Here is a 23690-nt window from a genome sequence, read left to right as displayed (position 1 = left end):
AATTCTGTTTTGCTTTGTGATTTAAATAATTCTGTTTAAATGAGTGCTAATTCAAAAAAAAAAATTGGAAAGTAGTGAATATAATCCTTGCCTTCCCAAACTGCATACACAGTCCCTGTGAATTCATTTGTGTTCTTCCCTCTAGTCTTCTTGCTGTGGTTTTATTGGTCATATAGTTGTGGCTACATGGTTTTTTCTTTTAAAAACTACTTATGCTAGCTTAAACTATTTTTATGACTATGAAGTAGTGTGCCTCATTCTATAAAAATGATAATATGAACAAAATACAAGAGACAATGTGTAGATAAATCTTGTTAATATTTTGAAATGTTCATTCTTTGTTTTGTGTCTTATATTTATGCAGTTGACATCTTAGAATGTATTCTGATTTTACATATAGCCAACAGATTAGGTGATAGCTAATGTGAGTAGCTGATTTACTACTTTTTTCACCCCATTTGAGATTGAAATCAGTTGTTACTAAATGTAAGTTTCATGTTACAGGAAACTACCACTCATGTTTCTGTTAATTTGAAGAGCTACTAAGTTGCTTTTATCCAAATCTGCTTTTGTAGCAGGGAAACTGGTGCCTGCTGTTTTGTCAGTTTTCTTAATACCATGCCCATGATTCAAGCACTGTATAAGAGTTGTGTATTTATATGTTCTAATTAAAATTGAAGTTGCAGCTATAATTATTGTTATGACTATTGCTTTTTAAAAATTATCTTCACGTATTATAAAACTTATCTTTTGCCATTAGGAAATGGAAAGGTCAGTAGTTGCACAGCTGCTGAGGGTAGTTTCACATCTCTCACTGGACTTTTGGAAGTTGAACCTCTGCACTTTACTTGTGTGTCAACTAGTGATGGAACCAGAATAGAAAGGGATGATGCAAGTACGTTTACTGGTATATACCTTCTTTTATTATATACTTTATGCAGTAATAAAGTGATATTTATATATTTAAACATTAGTTCTAATTATGTAATTTTCATTGCTGTTACGTTAAGTGGAAATTTATTTGTGGGAGGGACATTTGGGGGAAATATAAATCGTTTTATATTCTTTCCTAAGTCAATTCACAGGGTTTTTTCCCCCTGTACCCACTTAGAACACTGTCTTAAATCATTCTGTTTTTATGTGTATGCACTTTCAGAAATTTTTTAATTTGAAAAATATCAATTATGGTGGATATGGAAGAGTAAAAATAGACTACATGTTTCTACTACTGAGTGATGTTTTTGAGAAGGTTGAGATGAGTAAAGAGGGCATACTGTTTTTCGAACTAGTTTAAAACAACCTTGAATATGTGAGGAACTATTTGGGTTTGTTGAATATGTGATGTTCTTGGTGTGTTAAATACCTTCACTTAAAAATTAAGTTTTTGACCATCAATCAGTGGAAACTTGTTTATTTTCTTTCTTGTTTTCTGTGATTTTTTTTCCTTCTCACATAGGAAGATTGGTATTTATTTACAGTTACTTCTATTGCAGCATAAATAATAGAAGTCTTTCAATTAAGATTGGTTTATGATTTTATATCTGTATTAGTCACTGAAGGGTTTGAATATTGTCTTAATGTGATTCTTCTGTTGATGGTTTTGTGTAATTGGGTACCATCTTAGTCTCCTCAACAGTTTAACAAAAAGCAAAAACGGTTTGCTAGAGAAGTCGTGAGAAATTTAATCTTAGCTGGTTCCAGAATAGCAAGAGGTTTTGAAAGGAATTTATCAGTTCTTTATTTGAGTGTCTTTTTGTTAGGAATTGCCTTATATATCCAATTGTGGAGGTAGCTACTAAGTGAAATTCACAGTTTATGTAGTGAATATGAGCTTTTTAGATAAAAACCTAATATTTCCTTTATATGGTGATTCTAGAAAGGTCAAAATTAGTTTGTATTTGTTTTCTTGGACTATATAGTCATTTTGTAGAAACTTTTACATTTACACTAGAATAGAAACATGCCATGACAAAAAGTTTGAACTTGCAGAAAATTATTTTATTATAAATCAGGACCTTTCGTGGAACTGTATTGAAATTAATTATCCTGGGCCTGGCGCGTGGCTCATGCCTATAATCCCAGCACTTTGGGAGGCCGAGGCGGGCGGGATCGAGACCATTCTGGCTAACACAGTGAAACTCCGTCTCTACTAAAAAATACAAAAAAAATTAGCTGGGCATGGTGGTGGTGCCTGTAGTCCCAGCTACTCAAGAGGCTGAGGCAGGAGAATGGCGTGAACCTGGGAGGCGGAGCTTGCAGTGAGCTGAGATCGTGCCACTGCATTCCAGCCTGGGCAAACAGCAAGACTCTGTCTCACAAAAAAAAAAAAAAAAAAAAAAAAAAAAATTAAGTATCCTGGTTTGAGACAAGCCTGGTCAACATGGCGAAACCCTGTCTTTACTAAAAACACAAAAAGTATGGCTGGGTGTGGTGGCAGGCGCCTGTAGTCCCAGCTACTTGGGAGGCTGAGGTACGAGAATTGCTTGAACCTGGGAGGCGGAGGTTGCAGTCAGCTGAGATTGTGCCACTGCACTCTAGCCTGGGTGACAGAGTGAGACTCTGTCTCAAAAGGAAAAAGAAAGTAAGTATCCTGGATTTTTATTTTATTTTACAAAAATTCATGTGTTTGCAAAAGGCACATAATTTTTAAAAGATAAAAGGTTAGGTTTGAAAAAGTTTTTATCCACACTCGCCACCCATTTTTCCCCCTGCAAAGCAAGCAATGGAACCAGTTTCTTGTCTTTACAGGGGTAGTCTATGTATATATATGCCATCACCTCTTTATTTCACCCAAAATGAAACTGCCTAAAGAGAGATTTTTATTAAATGTTGAGGCAGAGTGCTGACTAGTGATTATAAGGAGCTGAAAGATGATTGTAGTCTCTGAATCCTGTTTACTTTTTTGAAACATGTTAATATTAATATAATACCTATGCAGAAAAGTGCAGAAAATAATCGCATAGCTCGGCAGTTTATCATGATATACATTGTCTGTGTGATGACCAATAAGTAAAGAAAGAACATTTCCAGCACCCCAAAAGGTGTCTTCGTGACCACTTCCATTTGTTTCTTCCTCATTTTCTCCAGAAGCTAAACATCATCCTTTTAGAGTAGTTACTTCTTGGTTTTTGTTTATTTCTTTGAATAACCACTTAATGATACATTCTTGAACAGTGGTTGAGTAAGGTCTGTATAACATAGAATTGCACATGTATGTATATTTGGTTTGCCGTCTTTTTAATCCTATGATTATGACATTAATCTATATCATTGCATATAGACAGTCGGTTCTTTTTCATTGCTGTTTAGGATTCTGTTGTCCGAATACAACAAAATTTATGTATCCACTATTGGTTTGTATACTGCTGATAGACATTTGAGTTGTTTCATTGTGGAGCTAATAGTACTGATGGATATACTTTTGTCTTGAATATGAATGTGGAAGTTGATTCACTGCTTCATAGGGTATTCATATATTCAACTTCAGTAAGTAAGTAATCTTTTTGCTACTGGTTCCTATTTAAATACTGTGGAGTCAAATACTCAAGAGTATTGATCTTGCAAATTTGTTGAGAATTGTAGAGGGTCAAATTCTATAAATATTCCATCCATACTTAATAATGTTAACTCTGCACTTGTTGGTGAAGTGTACTCTATATATCCTTTTGGTCAAGTTTGCTAGTTGTGTTCTTCAAATTCTCTATTTTTATTGGTTATTTTACCTGTTTGTTTTTTAGTTAATGAGGCCAGTATGTTAAAAAATGGTAGATTTCTTTATTTTTTGTCATCAGTTTTTATACACTTTGAGACCAACATATACATTTAGAATGGTTGTGTCTTTCTTGGGAATTCTTCGATCATTATGAATTATCTTTTATTATTATTTTTTTGAGTTGGGGTCTTGCTATGTTGCCCAGGCTGGTCTTGGGCTCGAATGTCCCTCCTGCCCCTGTCTCGCAAGTACCTGGGATTGCAGGTACACACCACTGCACCTGGCATTAGTTATCTTTTTATCTTTAAGTTTGCTATTTCTCCGAGGATTTACCTCGTCTGATGTTTACTTAGCTAACACCAGCCTTCTTTGGCTGCTATTTGTATGGTATATATTTTTCCATCTTTTTACTTTCAACTTTTCAGTGTTTCCTTATGTTTTAGATATGCGTTTTATAAGTGGCATGTAGTTGCATTTATTAAAAATCCAGCCTGACATTTTTGTCTTTCAATGGAAGAATTTAATTCAGTTACATTTAATGTGATTAGTGATATATTCCTGTTTAAGTCTGCCGTGATTTTTTATATGTACTATTCTATTTCTCATTGTCCTGATGGTTGGTTACATGCTTCTTCTTCCTCCTTTTCTGTTTTTAGGGCTGATTATATTTTTTATTGGTCAATTTTTCCATTTTTTTCTTGAACCGTTCTTTTAGTAATTATATCATTGAGATCACAGTATGTACTCTGATTCCAGAAGTATATATTTTTTCCCATAATACGTTATTAATTCTCATAATCCAGAGTATATAGTCTGGATTCCAGAAGTATATATGAATTCCCATGATACATTATTATAATTTTTTATATTCAGTATTCACTTGGATTTACCTCATAATTCCATTTTCATTGATTTTTATTCCTTTGTCTTTGAGCTTTTATCTGGTATGATTTTTCTTAGGTCTGAAAAATACTCTTAAGATCTCTTTTTGTACTTATCTACTGATGACACATTCGATTAGGTTTTTTGGGAAAAAGTTCAAAGTTTTATGAATAATCAAATGAACAAACAACATAGCCATTATCCAAATTCCAATATCATTGTAATTTTTTCACATTTGTCTATTCTTTTTTTCTTTGCCAAAATACTTCAAAACAGATCTAATATCTGATAATTACCTAAATTAATTATAATTTATTGTGAAACCAGTGTTGTTGTAATCAATTAAATTAACAATCAGTTTTGTGGTGTCATCTGATTTTCAGTACATGATTAAACTTAATATAATATAGAATTCTATAGGGATTCTAAGTTACTATTTTTACTAGCGATTTAAAGGTAATCTTTCCTTGTCTTTTAGCTTAGTTTGTGTTTGTTAGAAGTCATCTGTCAGTCTTATTATTGCTTTTTAAAGGTCATTTCTCAAACTTTCTGAGATTGCCCTTTTGCCCTTTTTTTGCTTTCAGAATTTTTCTGTGATGTTCCTACATGTGGTTTCATTTGTGTTTATTCCGCTTCAGATTGATAGGACTTCCTGAATCTTTAGTTGATAGCTTCCTGAAGTTTTAGCTGATATCTTTCACAGCTTTAGGGAAATAGCCAGTTAACTCTTCAAATATTGCTTCTGCTCTATTTTGTCTCCTGTCTTTTTGAGTCTCCATTTTTATATATGTTGTATGTCATCATCATAACTGATAGAATTTTCAATTGTTCTATCTCTCCTTAGTTAATTATGGATATTTTCTTCTAATCCATCTTTTTTTTTATACTTGTTCTATCTTCTGCTATCTAATCATTTATGGGAAAACTACTCTGCTCCCACTTTACTGCAATGTTGCCTCTGTAGTAAGTATCTCATATATATATGGGTCTGTTTCTGTTTCATTGGTCATTTATTTGGCCTTTTGTTAATACTCTATTGCCTCTTTTTTTTTTTTTTTTTTTTTTTTTTTCTTGATATAGAGTGAGACGCTCTGTAGCCCAGGCTGAAGTGCAGTGGCTCAATCTTGGCTCACTGTAGCCTCACCTCCTGGGCTCAAGTGATTCTCCCACCTCAACCTCCTGATAGTTGGGATTATAGACATGCGCCACCATCAGTGAATTTTTTTATGTTTAGCATAAATGAGGTTTTGCCATGTTGGCTCAGCTGGTCTTGAACTCCTGATTTCAAGTGATTTGCCCGCCTTGGCCTCCCAAAATGCTGGGATTACAAGCATGAGCCACCGTGCCCAGCCTCTGTTGTCTTAGTGTAACTTTATGTTAAGTGTTTATATCTGATAGTAAAAATCTACCAACGTTCTTTTTAGGTAGGTTTTAAAAATTGATTTTCTAATTTTTTTTTTTAAATTAAACTCAACAATGTTATGCAGTTATCACCACTATCTAATTCTAGAACATTTCCATCACTACAGAAAGAAACCCTTCATCCATTAGCGTTTTCTCCCATTCTCCCCAAACCCTTCCAGTCACCTGGCAACCAGTAGATTGGAGTTACATCCATTTAGCCTGTATCAGTACATTACTCCTTTTTCTGGCTGAATATTCCATTTTGTTTAGGCATTCATCTATGGGTGAAGATTTCGGTGATTTTTCTTCTTTTTGGCTGTTATGTCTAATGCTGCTGTGAACATGTTTCTATAGGTTTTTGGTTTTTTTTTTTTTTGGGTCAATGTGTGTTTTCAGTTCTCTTGGGTATGTACCTACGATTACAGCCTACAAATATTCTTTTTCTTAAAGATTGTTGTTGCTATTCTAGGTCTTTTGTATTTCTGTTTGAATTTTAGACTTCGTTTGTCAATTTCTACACAAAATACTTGTTTTAAAAATTTAGGGCCTATATGTAAATCAGTTTAGGAGAATTGGCATCTTAATATTGACCTTTTAAATGCATTAACACGTGTGTGTGTGTGTGTGTTTCTGTCCCCTTAAATCCAGAATACACACTGGCGGTATATATTCTATAATATATTTAGGTCTTTGATTTCTCTTGGTTATGCTTTGTGGTTTTCAACATAGTTTTACATTTTTTTTTTTTAGATTCTTAGTTATATATTTAATTGTTATGTTGTTCTAAGTGATCTTCCTCTTAATCTTACATTCCATTCATTTGGTATTTGTGTATAAAACTATAATTGATTTGTATATATTACTGTCACATCTGGTGACAGTGCTATATTATTAATTTTAAAAGTAGTTTATAGATAGTTTGCAGTTTCTTGGAGAATTTTTAATATGTTGCAATCATGTTGTCTGTTAATAGTTTTACTTTTTTCTTTCTTATCATTTTATTGTTGTTTTTTCCTTGTGTTATTTTGTGCTTCCTAGGTCTTCCTATATGTTGTTGAATAGAAATGGTAATAGTAGTACTCATCCTGGTCTTGTTCAAATATATATTATATATATATATATATTTTTGAAATGGAGTCTCACTCTGTTGCCAGGCTGGAGTGCAATGGTGTGATCTCGGCTCACTGCAACCTCTGCCTCCCAGGTTCAAGTGATTCTCCTGCCTCAGCCTCCCGAGTAGCTGGGATTACAGGTGCCCACCACCACACCCAGCTAATTTTTGTAGTTTTAGTAGAGATGGGATTTTGCCATGTTGGTCAGGCTGGTCTCTAATTCCTGACCTCAGGTGATCCACCTGTCTTGGCCTCCCAAAGTGCTGGGATTGCAGGCATCAGCCACCGTTCCCGGCCCAGCCCTATATTTTTTTATAACTAGAGTTTTTGAGGCCCTTTGTAGTATAAAAATAGAAAAGGATATTGAAAACTCGGATTGTGCAAAAAATTTCTGATTAGTTCTATAGTATCAGGATGGCTTATTTTTCCTTGGATTGTTTACGTCTTCTGTTTGCTTGTAGTGATTCACTTAGTTTTCCCTGTGTTATTTGGGCATTAGATTTTAAAATCAGTTAAATGTAAATGTTCACAGTATTAAAAACCATATATATTACCCCAAAATACAAGCATGGTATGAATGATTTAGCAAGTCTAACAGTTTCCCCTTGACTGTTAGAATTAATAACTGTCGATTTGGTGTGGAACACTTGAAGGAGTAGATGAATTTTATTTTGGGACTACGCATGTTTTATGAGATGCAGTCCCTCCCCTCCCCTCCCCTCCCCTGCCCTCCCCTCCCCTCCCCTCCCCTCCCCTGCCCTCCCCTCCCCCACTCCATCACCCTCTCTCACTTCATCACCCAGACGAGTGCAGTGGCAGTATCTGAGCTCACTGCAGCCTACGCCTCCTGAGTTCAAGTGTTTCTCATGCCTCAGCCTCCTGAGTAGCTGGGATTACAGGCTTGTGCCACCATGCCTGGCTAATATGTGTGTGTGTGTGTGTGTTTAGTAGAGACAAGGTCTCACCATGTTGACCAAGCTGGTCTTGAACTACTTACCTCAAGTGATCCACCTACCTCAGCCTCCCAAAGTGTTAGGATTACAGGCGTGAGCCACCATGCCTAGCCAATTGCTCTTTGACCAAGCTTATAATGTTGAATTGGTGTCCACTAAATGAAGGGCACAGTATGACTGCACTGTAATCAGTGGTGGTTTTGTTTTTTTACATAAGGAAATTTAATTATGAGAGGATATGTACAGTTTTTGTTATTGGTATATTATGTATTTTAGCTTATTTTTTAATTTTATTAGAATACTGGCACAGTATAGCCGTTGTTTGCTTTTAAAAAGATGGGCTGTTAGATTGCCTGGATTTTCTCCTTTATCCATTACCTATGAGCAAATTACTTCCCTCAGCTTTAGTTTCATTATGTAGAAAATGGGATTATTTTAGTACCTCATATGTATAATAATAGCAACAAAAACTTTGCCTAGTTAATACTTAATACTTCTTGCCGAGATTAAATAAGCTGATGTAGCTTCCATGCGTAACACTATGCCCTTCATTGGCTTTGGCTTCACATACGCTTTGGTTCTGATCCTAGTTCTACTACTGTGAGTTTACAGGGTAATTTCTCTGAGCCTTCTTTACTTAATCAGCAAAAAAAAAAAAAAAAAGGGGGGAGGGGGGAATCATGATGCCTGGGCCATAAAGTTGCCCATAAAGTGAATTGTAGTTATTCTTTAAAACAATGCCACATGGTAATACATACTAAATATTTGCTATTCTTATAGCAGTTATCTTTTCCCCCAATGTAACTTTGTAGTAAAGGCCTGTTAGAAATATTTATGCTGTTATTAAACTTGGCAACTTCCTTTTTGTTTTGTGCTGACATATTGGATTAAGTTGTGAAATGAAGTTTTTAATCCCAGCTTTTCCAATATATTTCTCATAAATATTGGAAAACAATGCAGAAAGAATTATTTATAATGTTGTTTGAATAACAATGAAATGGAAAATCAAAGAAATCTCTTGTAGGATTTCATGGAACCTTTATTACTGATAATGTTCGTGGGTAAGAAGTGTGTGCTAGTTTTACTGTGTGTGGGATATGCCTCTCTCCATTTTGGTGTTCTGGGGTCCTTTTGGTAGGTGAAGTGGGGTGTGTTATTGCAGTAAGAAAACTTAGTAAAGCAGATTTATTTCTTATTCTCAAATTGTGTAATAAGATTACTTTCATTTTTAATGATCACTTTACTATAACAAAAATATTTGCAAACTCAAAAGTATACTGTCTCTGATTTTTCTTTGCTTTAAGAAGTCATTCCTCATTGCTGGGCTGGGCGTGGTGGCTCACACCTGTAATCCTAGCCTTTGGGAGGCCAAGGCTAGTGGATCACTTGAGGCCAGGAGTTCCAGACCAGCCTGGCCAATATGGCGAGACCCCATCTCTACTAAACATACAAAAATTAACCAAGCATGGTGGTGCACGCCTCTAATCCCAGCTACTCAGGAGGCTGAGGCACAAGAATCTCTTGAACTCAGAGGTGGAGGTTGCAGTGAACCAAGATCACGCCACTGCACTCCAGCCTGAGTGACGTAGTGAGACCCTGTCTCAAAAAAAAAAAAAAAGTCATTCCTGTATTTCTTAGATCTTGAGTGATAGTATTATCAATATACTTTATTTTACCATTAACGTTTCCTTATTTATACTTTCCAGATTTCTTTTTTAGAATGAAAATTAACTATAGTTCTAGCATCAAAATAGTGCCAAACTATTTGAACATGTTTTCTCTTTAACCTTTTCTTCATCCTGGTGTTTTTTGTTTTTGTTTTTACCCCTTGTCTTATGCCAGTGAGTTCCTTCGGGGTTACTCCTGCAGTAGGTGGACTATCATCTGGGACAGTTGGGGAAGCCTCGACAGCCCTGAGTTCAGCAGCCCAGGTAGCTTTGCAGTCTCTCTCTCATGCAATGGCTTCAGCCGAGCAACAGCTACAGGTGCTGCAAGAGAAACAGCAGCAGCTTTTGAAGCTTCAGCAACAGGTTGGAGACTATTTGGCTCTTTGTTCATGCTGTCTCTAAACTTCAAAAGCTGAAAAAGTACTTTAAAAATGACCATTGTTTTCATAAAGAAACGTAGGTTGACTGATCTGAGCTAATCATTTTCAACAAAAATTGAGGTAAAGTCTTTGTGATATTTGAATTGGTTAAAATTGTATGAATACATCTTATTTGATACAAATTTGAGGGAATATGATTGATATTTTTTGTGCAATCTTGAAGTAAATCCATTCTCTAAACACTCGATCAAAGAATATCCAGTAAATAGTAACTAGTAACTAGTACAGTTACTAGTTACTATTTATATGGAGTATAGTTCCTAAAACAAAAATTTATAGAACAGTTAAATTAATGTGACTTAAAATTCACTAATAATGACAGATGCTTCATAAATTTTATTGTGGCCTAAATTAGGGGTCTCCAATCCCTGGGCCATGGACCAGTACCAATAAATAGCCTTTTAGGAACTGGGCCGCACAGCAAGATGTGAGCGGTGGGCAAGCAAGCACCACCTGAGCTCCATCTCCTTTTAGATCAGCAGGGGCATTTGATTCTCATAGGAGCATGAACATTATTGTGAACTGTGTGTGTGAGGGATCTAGGTTGCATGTTCCTTATGAGAGTCTAATGCCTGATGATCTGAGGTGGAACAGTTTCATCCCAAAACCAGTCCCCTGCACCTCTGCCACATCTCCCCGCATCTGTGGAAAAAGTGTCTTCCATGAAACTGGTCCCTGGTCTCAAAAAGGTTGAGGACCGCTGGTTTAAATGAAATCTTTGGCAATTCCAGGTGACAAATCGTATTACATTAGTCAACATGAGAATTCACCTCCTTATAATATTTTGTTTTGAGCAGATATTCCTTATTTACATTAATTGTTCTGCTTCCTTTTCACCACTACCTTGAAAGAGTCCTAGTTCCCAAATGCACAGGAAATTTTGTGTTAAACATTTAAAGTGTATATAGCAAAGCAATGATCCATTTATATTGAGTCCAGTTTTGATTTAATTTCATCTTTAAGTATGATCAATTTAATCATGTTTATCTTCATAATATATGCCCATGTGGTATTCTGCCACAATTTAGGCAGGCAGGATTAGTCTATATATGTTGCTTTTACTTCTTTTGCAGAAAGCAAAGCTGGAAGCCAAGTTACATCAGACAACAGCTGCAGCAGCTGCAGCAGCATCAGCAGTAGGTCCTGTTCACAACTCTGTGCCTTCCAACCCAGTGGCTGCCCCTGGATTCTTCATTCATCCATCTGATGTTATTCCACCCACTCCAAAAACAACACCTCTTTTTATGACTCCACCACTCACTCCACCCAATGAAGCAGTTTCCGTTGTGATTAATGCCGAACTTGCACAGCTTTTCCCAGGCTCAGTCATTGATCCCCCAGCAGTCAGTCTTGCTGCACATAACAAAAATTCCAACAAGTCCAGAATGGTAAATTATGTTTTAAATAGGTGTTGGCTTAGATATTTAAAAATATGTTGAAATATACTCTAACTTTAGAAGGCAAAGTTTTTAATACCAACTTGATGTATCAAGTTATTTTCTTTTATAAAATATTACAGTACATACATTAAGAGAAGAAACTTATTAATTTGATATTATGGTTAGTAGTTTTTATAGAACTATAGTAATATCAGTATAAAGTTAGATTTTTTTTTTTTTCCTGCTCTAGAATCCACTTGGTTCTGGTCTAGCCCTTGCAATTTCTCATGCTTCACATTTTCTTCAACCTCCGCCTCACCAGTCCATTATTATAGAGCGAATGCATTCAGGTAATCTTTTACTTTCTTAAATTTTTTTTTTTTTTTTTTTTTGCTTAGTCTGCTGGCGTTTTAAAGACTCATTATTCTTCAGTTTGATTTTTTTTTTTTTGCAAATCGCATTTCCTCTTGGGTAAGTACATTTTATCAAGAATAAGCACTTACATGTTCAAGCTTTGTGCTCACCAGATTGCATAAAGAGTGCTGTTGAGTAGTGGATTTGATCTGTATATGAATCTTGCCTGCTGATATATTATTGACATAAATAATTTATTGTAGTTGGCCAAATCACCATTACACCAGAAATTACACTCAAAATATTCCTAAAACTAGCCTTCTTATAGTGGAACTCTTTCTTGAGAAGAGCAAACAGAACTACTGCTTACTGTAATAACTGGATAAGAATAATAACATATCCTAGGCTCTGAATAGTTTGAATGTTACCTGAGTTTGTCTTCTGCTTATATGCTACAGAACTGAGATTGGGATAGATGCTTTCAATCACAACATATTTGTGAATAAACTGTAGGCAACTTTTCTCTTAAAACAGTTGGTTTTAACTACCACCAACATTTGTGTGCTTTAGCGGCAGTAGAATTCAACAGAATCCTCAGGGAAGTAACATGGTTATAGTATACACTGTAGCATGTATCATTATATGAAGAATTAAATAATATTTGCGTTCTTGCAATGTGGTTGTTTGCTCTTTGTAAGAGGGAGTTTGAAAGCTAAAATAAAAGTCTTACCGTATTTTCTGCCCAACTAATTATTCATTGGTAACAACATAAGTGTTGATGACATTTAGAGTGGAAATTTGTTATTCTGCAGTCTTATGGGAGATGAGCAGTTGTTTACACTGTAGTTTGTTTTTTTATACATAGCAATGACTGTAGTACATAAGCCTCCTGAGGAGGATAACTATATTCTTTCTTTGTTTTTAATAATTTTTCTTTTTAGGGAAGTATTAGTAACTGCCTTGCTTTCTTTTAAACTAGCTCTGTCGAGAATAGCACTATTCCTAGAAGTTTAATTTAGTTGTTTTCCTTCACTATAAAATGTAGCTGGTAAAGTTACTAGCTGACCCACCCCAAAACAATAAAGAAGAAAAAGAATTATGACATTATTAATGATCTGCCTTCTGTTTTATTAATTGAACTTATTCTTGTAATATGGGTGAAATGAGGGATGTAAATCTGCTTTTTCTTTACCTATTTCATCTGGCATTGAGCTGAAGAGACTGGGATACGTCTATACTGGGAAAAAGCATTGTTTGAGATCCATTAGAGGACCTTCCCAAGGCCTTTTTCAGTGATAGTTTGATTATATATGATTGTAGTCCTGCTTTCACTTTGCATCTAAACCCCAATGAATGCAATATGCAACTTCACAGGAAGTTAAGCAGGGCTTAAGGAAACTAAATCAAATAATACTATTTGGTATTTAAATGCATCTAGTTGTGAAATTAAGAAAAAAAGTTGCCAATGGCTGATAGAAGAGCAGATTCATCCATTACAAAATTAACTAATATACTGCATTTGCTGATTTAATTTTTTAAAACTCTGATGTTTTAAAGAAGCTTGTTTGTATAGGGGTTGATTGCCTTAACTGCAACAGTAACAGTCTTACTGTTGTTTTTTTGTTTTGTTTTTTTTTTGTTGTTTTTTAAAGAGACAGGGGTGGCCAGGTGCGGTGGCTCACGCCTGTAATCCCAGCACTTTAGGAGGCCGAGGCGGGTGGATCACGAGGTCAGGAGATTGAGACCATCCTGGCTAACTTGGTGAAACCCTGTCTCTACTAAAACTACAAAAAATTAGCCGGGCATGGCGGGTGGGCGCCTGTAGTCCCAGCTACTTGGGATGCTGAGGCAGGAGAATGGCGTGAACCCAGGAAGCGGAGCTTGCAGTGACCAGAGATTGCGCCACTGCACTCCAGCCTGGGCGACAGAGCGAGACTCCGTCTCAAAAAAAAAAAAAAAAAAAAAAGAGGGGTTTCTCTGTATTGCCCAGTGTGGAGTACAGTGGCTATTCACAGGTGCAGTAGCAGTCTAGTATATTGCAGCCTGGAACTCCTCTGCTCAAGCAATTCTTCTGTCTCAGATCCCCCAGTAGCTGGGACTAGAGGCACCTGCCACTGTGTCCAGCTACTCTTAATTTTCTACTTATGTCTTGGGGTTCAAAACTAACACAACTGGGATTTCAGAAAATTTTTGAATCAATTGACAAGGCCATTTTTACATATTTACTTTTCCTCTTATTTGTAGTTTAGTGAGTTGATTTCATATTTTAAGATGAGTGCTCCAAACTATTTTTGAGTGTATCATTTGGTTAATTGATATATTTTTGGTCAACTGTTTCTTCTTTCTCTCATAGGAGCAAGGAGATTTGTGACCTTGGATTTTGGGAGGCCTATATTGTTGACTGATGTATTGATTCCCACTTGTGGAGACTTGGCCTCTTTGTCAATTGACATTTGGACATTAGGAGAAGAGGTGGATGGAAGGCGGTTGGTAGTGGCAACTGATATAAGCACCCATTCACTAATTCTTCATGACTTAATACCACCTCCCGTGTGCAGATTCATGAAGGTAAAGAACTTTAAGAAAGCAAATTGATACGCCTTCTATGTTTCTGACAAGTTATGAAAAATGAATACGTAATTAAAAAATATAACTATCTTTTTAAATACATTGCTCAGATTTTTATTGTGGCAGATGTGCATATATGTATATTTATAATTTTTCATTTCAGATCACTGTCATTGGACGTTATGGAAGTACAAATGCCAGAGCCAAAATCCCATTAGGATTTTACTATGGTCATACCTATATCTTGCCTTGGGAAAGTGAACTGAAGTTAATGCATGATCCTCTAAAGGGAGAGGGAGAATCTGCAAACCAGCCAGAAATTGACCAGCATTTAGCAATGATGGTTGCTCTACAGGAGGATATACAGTGCAGGTTAGTACAGAGTGCAAATTTTAATCTTATTGAAACTTTGTATTTTATATAATGTCTTGCTTATACTTCTGTCAAGAAATATCTTTTCATAGCTGTACAGATAAGAGCAAGAGGAAGTAGGAGATTAGCACGTTACAATAACTTAATGCATGAAAATATTGTGATTAATTAATGGGCTCCATTTATTAGTACCTATCAAGTGGGTAATTCTTTTTAATGGTTGTATGTTAACAGGTTTAAGAGATTTAATTCTTAGTATTTGTACATGTACATAAAGAGGACATTACAAGAATTACTTTGTTCAATCATTTTTTTTACTTCAGGTATAACTTGGCTTGTCATCGTCTGGAAACTCTTTTGCAAAGTATTGATCTTCCTCCTCTAAACAGTGCTAACAATGCACAGTACTTTTTACGAAAACCAGATAAGGCAGTTGAGGAAGACAGTAGGGTTTTTTCTGCTTATCAAGATTGTATTCAGCTACAGCTTCAACTAAATTTGGCTCATAATGCAGTGCAGAGGCTCAAAGTGGCGCTAGGTGCAAGCCGGAAGATGTTGAGTGAAACATCAAATCCAGAAGATTTAATTCAGACATCTTCCACAGAGCAGTTACGTACTATCATCAGATATTTACTGGACACTTTGCTCAGCCTGCTTCATGCTTCTAATGGTTTGTATTTGGCTTACATATTTTAAAGGCTGGGAATATACTTGATGTGATTTCGCTGCATGTTTTAGGATCTGTGTCAATATTTTCCATTGTAAATTTTGGTATTTTAAAAAATGTCAATATTTATGAAATGTCTCTTTAGGTTAATCCATTTCTCCCTGTTATTTTAAACATTTTTTAAATGAAGTTGTGTGTGTTTTTTTTGGGTTTCTGCTATTGACATGCACATCATTGTGCTACTGGGAAAGTATTAAGTATTGCATAGAAGTTCAACAGTGAAACTTTTCATAAATTGCTAACCTAATATAGAGCTATCATTTTCTAGCCAGGAGGTATTTTTGATCATTACACAAGCTCACACATTCACTGACACAGCCATCTAATACATCCAGCTCCATAGGCAAGAAATGTAATTTACTTAAGTGCTAAATATTTTTGTCTCCAAGTATCTAACAGATTTCTACATACAAGGAGTAAATACATTGCAAAATAAATAGAATATAATTATCTACTGATTACTAGAAAAGAGGAAAGTATATTTAGGCATGCTTATTTTAATATTATACAATACATTTAAATAGGAAAGTTTACTGTTTTCTTTCTTGTAATAGGACACTCTGTTCCTGCAGTTTTGCAGAGCACATTTCATGCCCAGGCCTGTGAAGAGCTCTTTAAACACTTGTGCATCAGTGGAACCCCAAAGATACGGTTACATACTGGTCTTCTGCTTGTTCAACTGTGTGGTGGTGAAAGATGGTGGGGTCAATTTCTTTCTAATGTCCTTCAGGAATTGTACAATTCAGAACAGCTTCTCATCTTTCCACAGGATAGGTAGGTCAGAAAATGTTGGAGGTATTTGTTATTAATGATTTGTACTTTTCACAGTTACTGGTTAGCTTTTGAAATCTTTGAAATGTGGATACTAAGTTGTGAATATGAAGCAGATCTCAGAGTTTGTGAAATGACCAGTGAAGAGCACCAGCACTATGTATCGAAGAAGATAATAAGTGATAATTAGGCTCTACTCTTTAGTTTTCTAATTGAACTTGTGGACTTCATAGATCTGTGTTTATAAGTATTTCTATTAGATTATGTTACTTTGTATGCTAAATGTGTTTGTTTGTGGCTAATAAAGTTCTCTCATTCACTAAGTGCTTGATTTCTTGTTAATAACAATAGTTATTCTAACTACTGTTTTCTAACAGTAGTTAGAAAAAAAACTAATTTTAACTTCATACCTCCAGATACAAATCTTGCTTTCCCAGTCTGAAATATGGTATGTTTTAAGAAAGCAAATATTCTCTCATTACTCTGTTAAATTTCTATGTAAATTATTTTAAAAATTGAATAATCGAATTGATTCTTATTCTTTTCTTTTTTGTTTGTTTTGTTTTTAGGGTCTTCATGTTACTTTCCTGCATTGGTCAAAGATCACTTAGTAATAGTGGAGTATTAGAAAGCTTACTTAATCTCCTGGATAATTTATTGTCACCTCTTCAGCCACAGTTACCCATGCATAGGAGGACAGAAGGTATTAAGAGAAAGCAGTGTTCTTTAGTAAAAACAATATTCCTGTAAATATTGCTTTTATAAAATATCTTCTCTGAAATACTTTAATATTACTTGCAGCACATTTAATATTTTTATGATGTAAGCTTTTAAGAATGAGCAACTCTCATGTGATTGACTGCCGTATAGTTAATACTTTTAAAATTTATTAGCTTTTCATTATTTGAACTTAGTATAGTATGTTTTTCCTGTACTATTATAACTAAAGTCAAACTCCCTTACATAAGTGTAAGCTTTAAGGCACAGTTGTTGTTCCAATCAACAATAATGAGTTTTGTTTGAGCAAATTTTTTTATAGGAATAAAAACATTAGAACACAGTTTAGTGCTATATGAATTATAAGTTGAGAGTTAGATGTTTTATTTCAGTTCCTGTGAATCTAAGAATAGTATCTTATACCTTGCTTTCTAGTTTATATATTCCATTTTGGATTCAGCCTACACTTAATCTGTTCTTATACCTTGAAGTCTTTGTCTTTCATTAAATTTGATATTCTACTCAGTTTCTGGCTGTTGGTGTCTATTTTTTAGACTTATTACATATAAATATTAGTGATGATATGATATGTTTTGGATTTATAGAATGTTTTGTTTCACTTATATTATCAGATCTAATTAGGAATCCTAAAGTCATCTGGATGTTTTTCCTTTACTGTCATCTCTCTCCAGGAGTACTAGATATTCCCATGATCAGTTGGGTTGTTATGCTGGTGTCCAGGTTGCTGGATTATGTGGCAACTGTTGAAGATGAAGCAGCAGCTGCAAAGAAACCTTTGAATGGTAAAGACAGGGAGAGGTTTCTGACAGGTATCAGAAGTTTATAATAATATGTTGGTGGGGATTTTGAGTGACTTCGCAGTTGTTCCAGAACTGGCTATTGGCCTGGAGCTACCAGCTGTATGTAATTTATGGAAAATACAAATGAACTTTACTGCAGTTCTGTTTAAAGATAACATTTATACTTGGTGGACTTTATAGACAGGCTCCTTTGTCTGGACATGACTTTTAGTTTCTAAATACAGCTATGACTTTTGCAAGGTGTCTTCCCTCAGGCTCATTTAAAGACTTTATAATAGCATGGATATAAATGAGTTATGAAAGGGAAATCAGAGAGTTTTTATTTTTTCTTAGTATGATGTGTCATTTCATTTAGCATTATTGGTATCTACTAATTAACTACAAATGGCCTGTATTTTTAAATACAGAAATTCTCAGATTTTGAGTTGTAAGCTTGCTTTATAGGTTCAAAGCACAGAAAAATTTAAAAATTAAAGGAAATCAACCTGCAAAATTATTTTATTACCCTCTTCCCAGTTAACAAGGCTTTTTATTTTTCTTTATTTTTATTTTTCCTCAGAGATTCTTGTTCTGAAAATAAGGGTTTTTAAATAAAGGATTTGAGATACCTGAATCCAGTATGTAAACCATGGAGATATGTAAGCCTACATATGCTTACATATGGCTTACATGTAGTATGTAAGCCATTGAAATCCATAAAATTTGGAATTCTGTACATTGTCAGGAACTCAGTATTTTTAAAAGTTCCCTTGAGATGTTATGGTGGAATCAGTTGTTTATAGTGCATATTATGTTTAGGAAGGTGATGGGGAATTCATATATATAAGGAATTTGCTTTATATTGATTTTTAAAAAATAATGTATATCTATGATTAGTTTACTCAGTTGTAGGATATAGAGGTAAGAAATACAATTAACATAAATAAAACTACATTCATATTGAGAAAGTCTTGTCTCGTTCTGTGGCCCAGGTTGAAGTTCAGTGGCACGATCTCAGCTCACTGCAACCCCCACCTCCTGGGTTCACAGGATTCTCCTGTCTCAGCCTCCCAAGTAGCTGGGATTATAGGCGTGTACCACCACGCCCGGCTAATTGTTTTGTATTTTTAGTAGAGACGAGGTTTCACCACGTTGGCCAGGCTGGTCTTGAACTCCTGACCTCAAGTGACCCACCTGCCTTGGCCTCCCAAAGTGCTGGGATTACAGATGTGAGCTACTGTGCCTGGCTGAGAAACAGTCTTGAAAAAAAGAAAAATATAAAATAAACTGTAATGTAATCTTGGAATATAACAGTATTGGGATTATGTTTATTTATACATGTGGATACTATGGAAACATTGGTGGAAGAGTTTTAGAGTTTGAAGAACTTGAACTAAGACTTGATAAATAGGTAGTAAAGAGAGAAAAATGTTTTTAGGATTAGGAAAAGATGTTTTGGGATTGGAGATGGGTAAAGTGTGGTATTGGGCCCAAATTGAATGAAACAGAATAGTCTGGACATATTCCAAAAAAGGAGAGTAAGTATAGGTAGACAGTTATGCGTTCTGAACAATTTAACCTTATTTTGGTAGTTATTAGTTAAATTATTGAGTATCCTTTTTTGTTTCCTGATTAAAAGCATCTGTGTTTGAAATAGGCAATAGTAGTATTTGTTGTTGAAATTGAATGACATCATCAAAGTTGTATAGAGATTAATCTTAATTGTGGAGGAAAATAGCTATTATCTAAATGAAAGATTGGAGACAGAGGGAACTCTGGTTTTAAAATGATTTAGGGTCTACATTAGATAATTAACAGTTATCCAATCTTTATAGAGTCGGATCTTCTAGCAATTTCTTTACAATGTTTTTCTTATTAAAACTGCTTTTCATGATTGGCACATGTATAACTGTGTTGTTTGTTTTCTGGGTAGGAAAGGTACTTTAAAATCACATTTAACAGAATTATTAATACAAGTTTTCCTTCGCCTGTAGGTAATCAGTGGAGTTTTATTAACAATAATCTACACACTCAGAGCTTAAATAGATCTTCTAAAGGCAGCAGTAGCCTTGATAGATTATATTCCAGAAAAATCAGAAAGCAGCTTGTTCATCATAAACAGGTAATTGTCAATATATTAAAAAATTTTTAACGTTTGAGAATATTGTTTTGGAGGTTACATGAGATAGATGTGCCATCAGATGCGAGGTATAACATTTAATGGGCTCTTAGCTTAGGAAAATTATCTAACACTTTTGGAGACTTCAATTTCCTTAATTGTTAAAATGACGACAATATATAGTTTACAGATTTTGTTGATGTTCCTTTAACATTTACTGTTATATATCTCTATTACTACTATTCTAAATGAGGTTGTCATTATCTTTTGCCTAGTCCAAAAACCTCTCTTCCTTTGTTCTGCTTTAATTCAATCCATTTTCCTTCATGTAATTCTCAGTGGCTTTTATTTGACCTTTGGATGAAGGTCAAACTCTTTAACATGGCTTCAGGATATTCATCTTCTGCCCCTCTATATAGCTTCCAGGTTTTAGTTTTGGTTTCTTTTTCCATTTCTTTTTTCTCCTTTTTTGTGTGTGTGTGTGTGTGTGTGTGTGTGTGTGTATTTTTTTTTTTTTTTTTTTTTTTTTTTTTTTTTTGAGACAGGGTCTCATTCTATTACCTAGGTTGGAGTGTAGTGGAACAATCATAGTTCACTGCAGTCTCCAAATTCCTGGGCTCAAGCAGTCCTCCCTCCTTAGCTTTCCGAGTAGCTGGGATTACAGCTGTGTGCCACAGTGCCAGGCTAATTTGTAAATTGTTTCTTGTAGAGATGGAGTCTTGCTTTGTTGCCCAGGCTGCTCTCAAACTCCTGGCTCTGGCGATTCTTCTACTTTGGCCTCCCAAAGTGTTGGGATTATAGGTCTGAGCCACTGTGTCTGGCCACAAAATATTTTTATTATTGCTTTAAGATGTAAGAAGATTCTATATGAAAATACTTAGCTCTGGCATGTTATGAAAGCTTTGGGCTTTTCAAATTTATTGTTTTATTTTTTATATTTTAAAACATTTTTGATTTATGGGCCTTTTTTTAAAGGTAGACTTGGCAATAAGTTTTTTGTTTTTCACTTCTAAGTTTTTCAACTATGAGCTAGTTCAATCCTTTGCAGGAAAAATGATGAGAAGCATTTTCCTCAATTAGCTTTTCTTTTTGAGACCTTTAACCAATTTTAGGTAGTAGTAATTTGTATCTTTTAATGTTTATACTCAGTGCATTTAATTAGGATACAAAACAAAACCTAGTGTGTCACTAAGTGAATATTTGTCTGTAAAATATCATTATTTGATTCTTCATTATGAATGACAGTATTGAGACAGTCGGCAAAACTTAAAAGGTGCCCTGAGGGATAATTGGTGGTCAGGTGTCAGTATTACTTCTCTGATTTTGATGGTTGTAACTGTGATTTGTAGAAGGTTTTTATTTCTAGGAATTATAAACGAAAGTAATCAGGGCGATTGGTCATCAGGTTACTAACTTACTGCCAAATGGCTTAGAAAACCAGTTGTATTTGTAGAATAATTAAAACTGGCTGTTTCAGAATAAATTAAAAATGATTTTTTTCTTGATTATGTTTCTTGCATGCGTTAATGGTAGAACTTTGGAAACTATTTTCTGAAAATACTGATTTGTAGAAATTCTCAGTTAATGTTTTAAAAATTGTGTACATGCTAGTTTTAATTTAGGATAGAGTTTTTTTCATCTATGGAGATAACAGCCAAGTGGATTTTTAAAAATAACATTAGTAATTTTTTTTTCCTGATACCAAAAACAGGTGTCAGGCAGGGCTCACTTTGGGAGGCTGAGGTGGGTGGATCAGTTGGCACCAGGAGTTCAAGACCGGCCTGGCCAATGTGGTGGCGTGTGCCTGTAGTCCCAGTTACTCAGGAGGATGAGGCAGGAGAATCACTTAAACCTGGGAGGCAGAGGTTGCAGTGAGCTGAGATCACACCACTAGTCCAGCCTGGGTGACAGCGAGAATGTCTCAAAAAAAAAAAAAAAAAAAAAAAGTGTCAATAGTAGTAATTTAGGAAGTGTTCTCTGAGAAGGAAGACTTAATAAGTTGCTAACTCAATTATTATTCATTTATAATTATGGCTATACCTTTCTAGTACTTTATATTTAAAGTAACTTTCTGTGTACACTGTGTACATTGCTGTATGGAGAACACAGTCAACAGATTGTAGGGTCTTTATGAACAGAGAGTTTTTTCTCTTCTTTGGTCTGTTTGTTCATTGTTGTCGACTGCTGATTGCCGTTGTTTAGGGATGGGGGAGATAGGGTAGGAGGGAAGTGTGGATATAGTTATAAAAGGATATGAGGGAACCTTGTGGTGGAATTGTTTGGTATTGACTGTTGTGGTGGATACATGAACACAATGTAGAAGTGTATCCAACTAAGTCCGTACACAGACAAACACAAATGAGTGCAACTAAAAGTGGAGAAATAAGGTTGGCGAATTCTGTCAGTGTCAATACCTTGTGATATTATCCTATAGTTTTTGCAAAATGTCATCATTAGAGAAAATTGGGTAAAGTGTACAAGAGATTTCTGTATTATTTCTTAATTTATTTATATATAGCTTAATTATTTCTTAAGCTACATTGTAGCAAGTAACTACAATGATCTCAATCCAAATTTTAATAAAAAATATAGACATACCAAAATGTGTATTACTCATGAGATTTCCATAAAAACAAAGCTAAGAAATAGTAAGCAATAAAATATTTTTCCCATTTATTTAATTAAAAATAAAGTTTTTTCTCTCTAGTAAAAAATATGTGTCGCTCAATTATGTTAGTGGCTTATATAAGAAAGTCTTCAGTTATTTCTTACTCCCATGGGTAAGGGAAATTTTAATGAAAACAGGGAGAGATCTTAAAGTCAGGATTTGAAATGATTTTTTAAAAAATTAGCAGAACAGTTAAAATTATACTACATCTTTCAACATAATGTGCATTCCATTAGTTTGATGTATGAATTCTGTGAGGAGTATAATAATTTTTTTGTTTTTAACGTTGTTAAAGATTAAGTTGTTTATTTGTTTTATAAAGCAACTTAACCTACTAAAAGCAAAGCAGAAGGCATTGGTAGAACAGATGGAAAAAGAAAAAATACAAAGTAACAAAGGATCGTCATATAAACTCCTGGTAGAACAAGCAAAACTAAAGCAGGCCACTTCAAAGGTATGATCTATACTTCTCAATATAGTTATGTCAGAAAAGTCAAGGAGTTATGATCTTTAATTACGATCAAGAAACTTAAATATATATTATTCTGCTTAACAGAGAAGCCAACCTACTCTGGACTTTTTTTTGGTGGGGTAGTTTAACTGAAGGAAATGTATGATAAATGTGGTATTTAAGTATTATTCTAATGTATTACCTTCAATGTGGATTGAGTTCCAGTAAATTGAAGATAAAGGACAGTGGAAAGTATAGTTTTGCTAATGTGGCATTGATAGAGCAGTTTATTTCCATTTTACAATACAAAATTATACAAGATGATTGCAAATATTATTGTATCAGCCTCACAAGTAAAATGTATATGTAAAGTGAAAAATGTGGCATTCTCTTTCCCCTTAGTATTGTTATTGGAATATTTTGGTGGCTGAGTTTAGAATTGAAACTTCTTTGGGTCCAGTGGTGCTCACAAGGCTCAAATGTAGTATGTCTTTTGTAAGTGAAAGTGAAGTTCAACTGATTTGTAAGTTTTAAAACCTTGATGTTTACTTTTTAAAATTTTGAGGGATACCGTGTATGTATCAAACAAGTTTG

At 34.7% G+C, this 23690-nt stretch overlaps 1 protein-coding gene across 25 annotated transcripts in view; it reads left to right on the top strand.

Annotated features, from left to right (window-relative positions):
* The window catches only part of BIRC6 (baculoviral IAP repeat containing 6), a 258658-nt gene that overhangs the window by 93262 nt on the left and 141706 nt on the right, over nucleotides 1-23690 (top strand). For 7 of the 25 annotated variants that reach the window (XR_010123126.1, XR_008500630.2, XM_054475623.2 and 4 more), the window contains 12 exons: nucleotides 761-907; nucleotides 9906-10093; nucleotides 11244-11558; nucleotides 11800-11899; nucleotides 14257-14471; nucleotides 14635-14843; nucleotides 15167-15513; nucleotides 16125-16344; nucleotides 16911-17044; nucleotides 17751-17888; nucleotides 19853-19980; nucleotides 22968-23099. Coding sequence is in view for 23 of the 25 variants with exons in the window: in XM_054475623.2 (XP_054331598.1) it covers nucleotides 761-907; nucleotides 9906-10093; nucleotides 11244-11558; nucleotides 11800-11899; nucleotides 14257-14471; nucleotides 14635-14843; nucleotides 15167-15513; nucleotides 16125-16344; nucleotides 16911-17044; nucleotides 17751-17888; nucleotides 19853-19980; nucleotides 22968-23099 (2273 nt within the window). In the remaining 2 variants the exon portion in view is untranslated. The remainder of the gene's footprint in view (nucleotides 1-760; nucleotides 908-9905; nucleotides 10094-11243; nucleotides 11559-11799; nucleotides 11900-14256; nucleotides 14472-14634; nucleotides 14844-15166; nucleotides 15514-16124; nucleotides 16345-16910; nucleotides 17045-17750; nucleotides 17889-19852; nucleotides 19981-22967; nucleotides 23100-23690) is intronic. The other 18 variants (XM_054475624.2, XM_054475618.2, XM_054475612.2 and 15 more) reach the window with 12 other exon arrangements.

The sequence above is a fragment of the Pongo pygmaeus genome, chromosome 12 (genome assembly GCF_028885625.2).
Source record: "Pongo pygmaeus isolate AG05252 chromosome 12, NHGRI_mPonPyg2-v2.0_pri, whole genome shotgun sequence".
NCBI classification, from domain to species: domain Eukaryota; kingdom Metazoa; phylum Chordata; class Mammalia; order Primates; family Hominidae; genus Pongo; species Pongo pygmaeus.
This window is presented reverse-complemented; position numbering and strand designations above follow the sequence as displayed.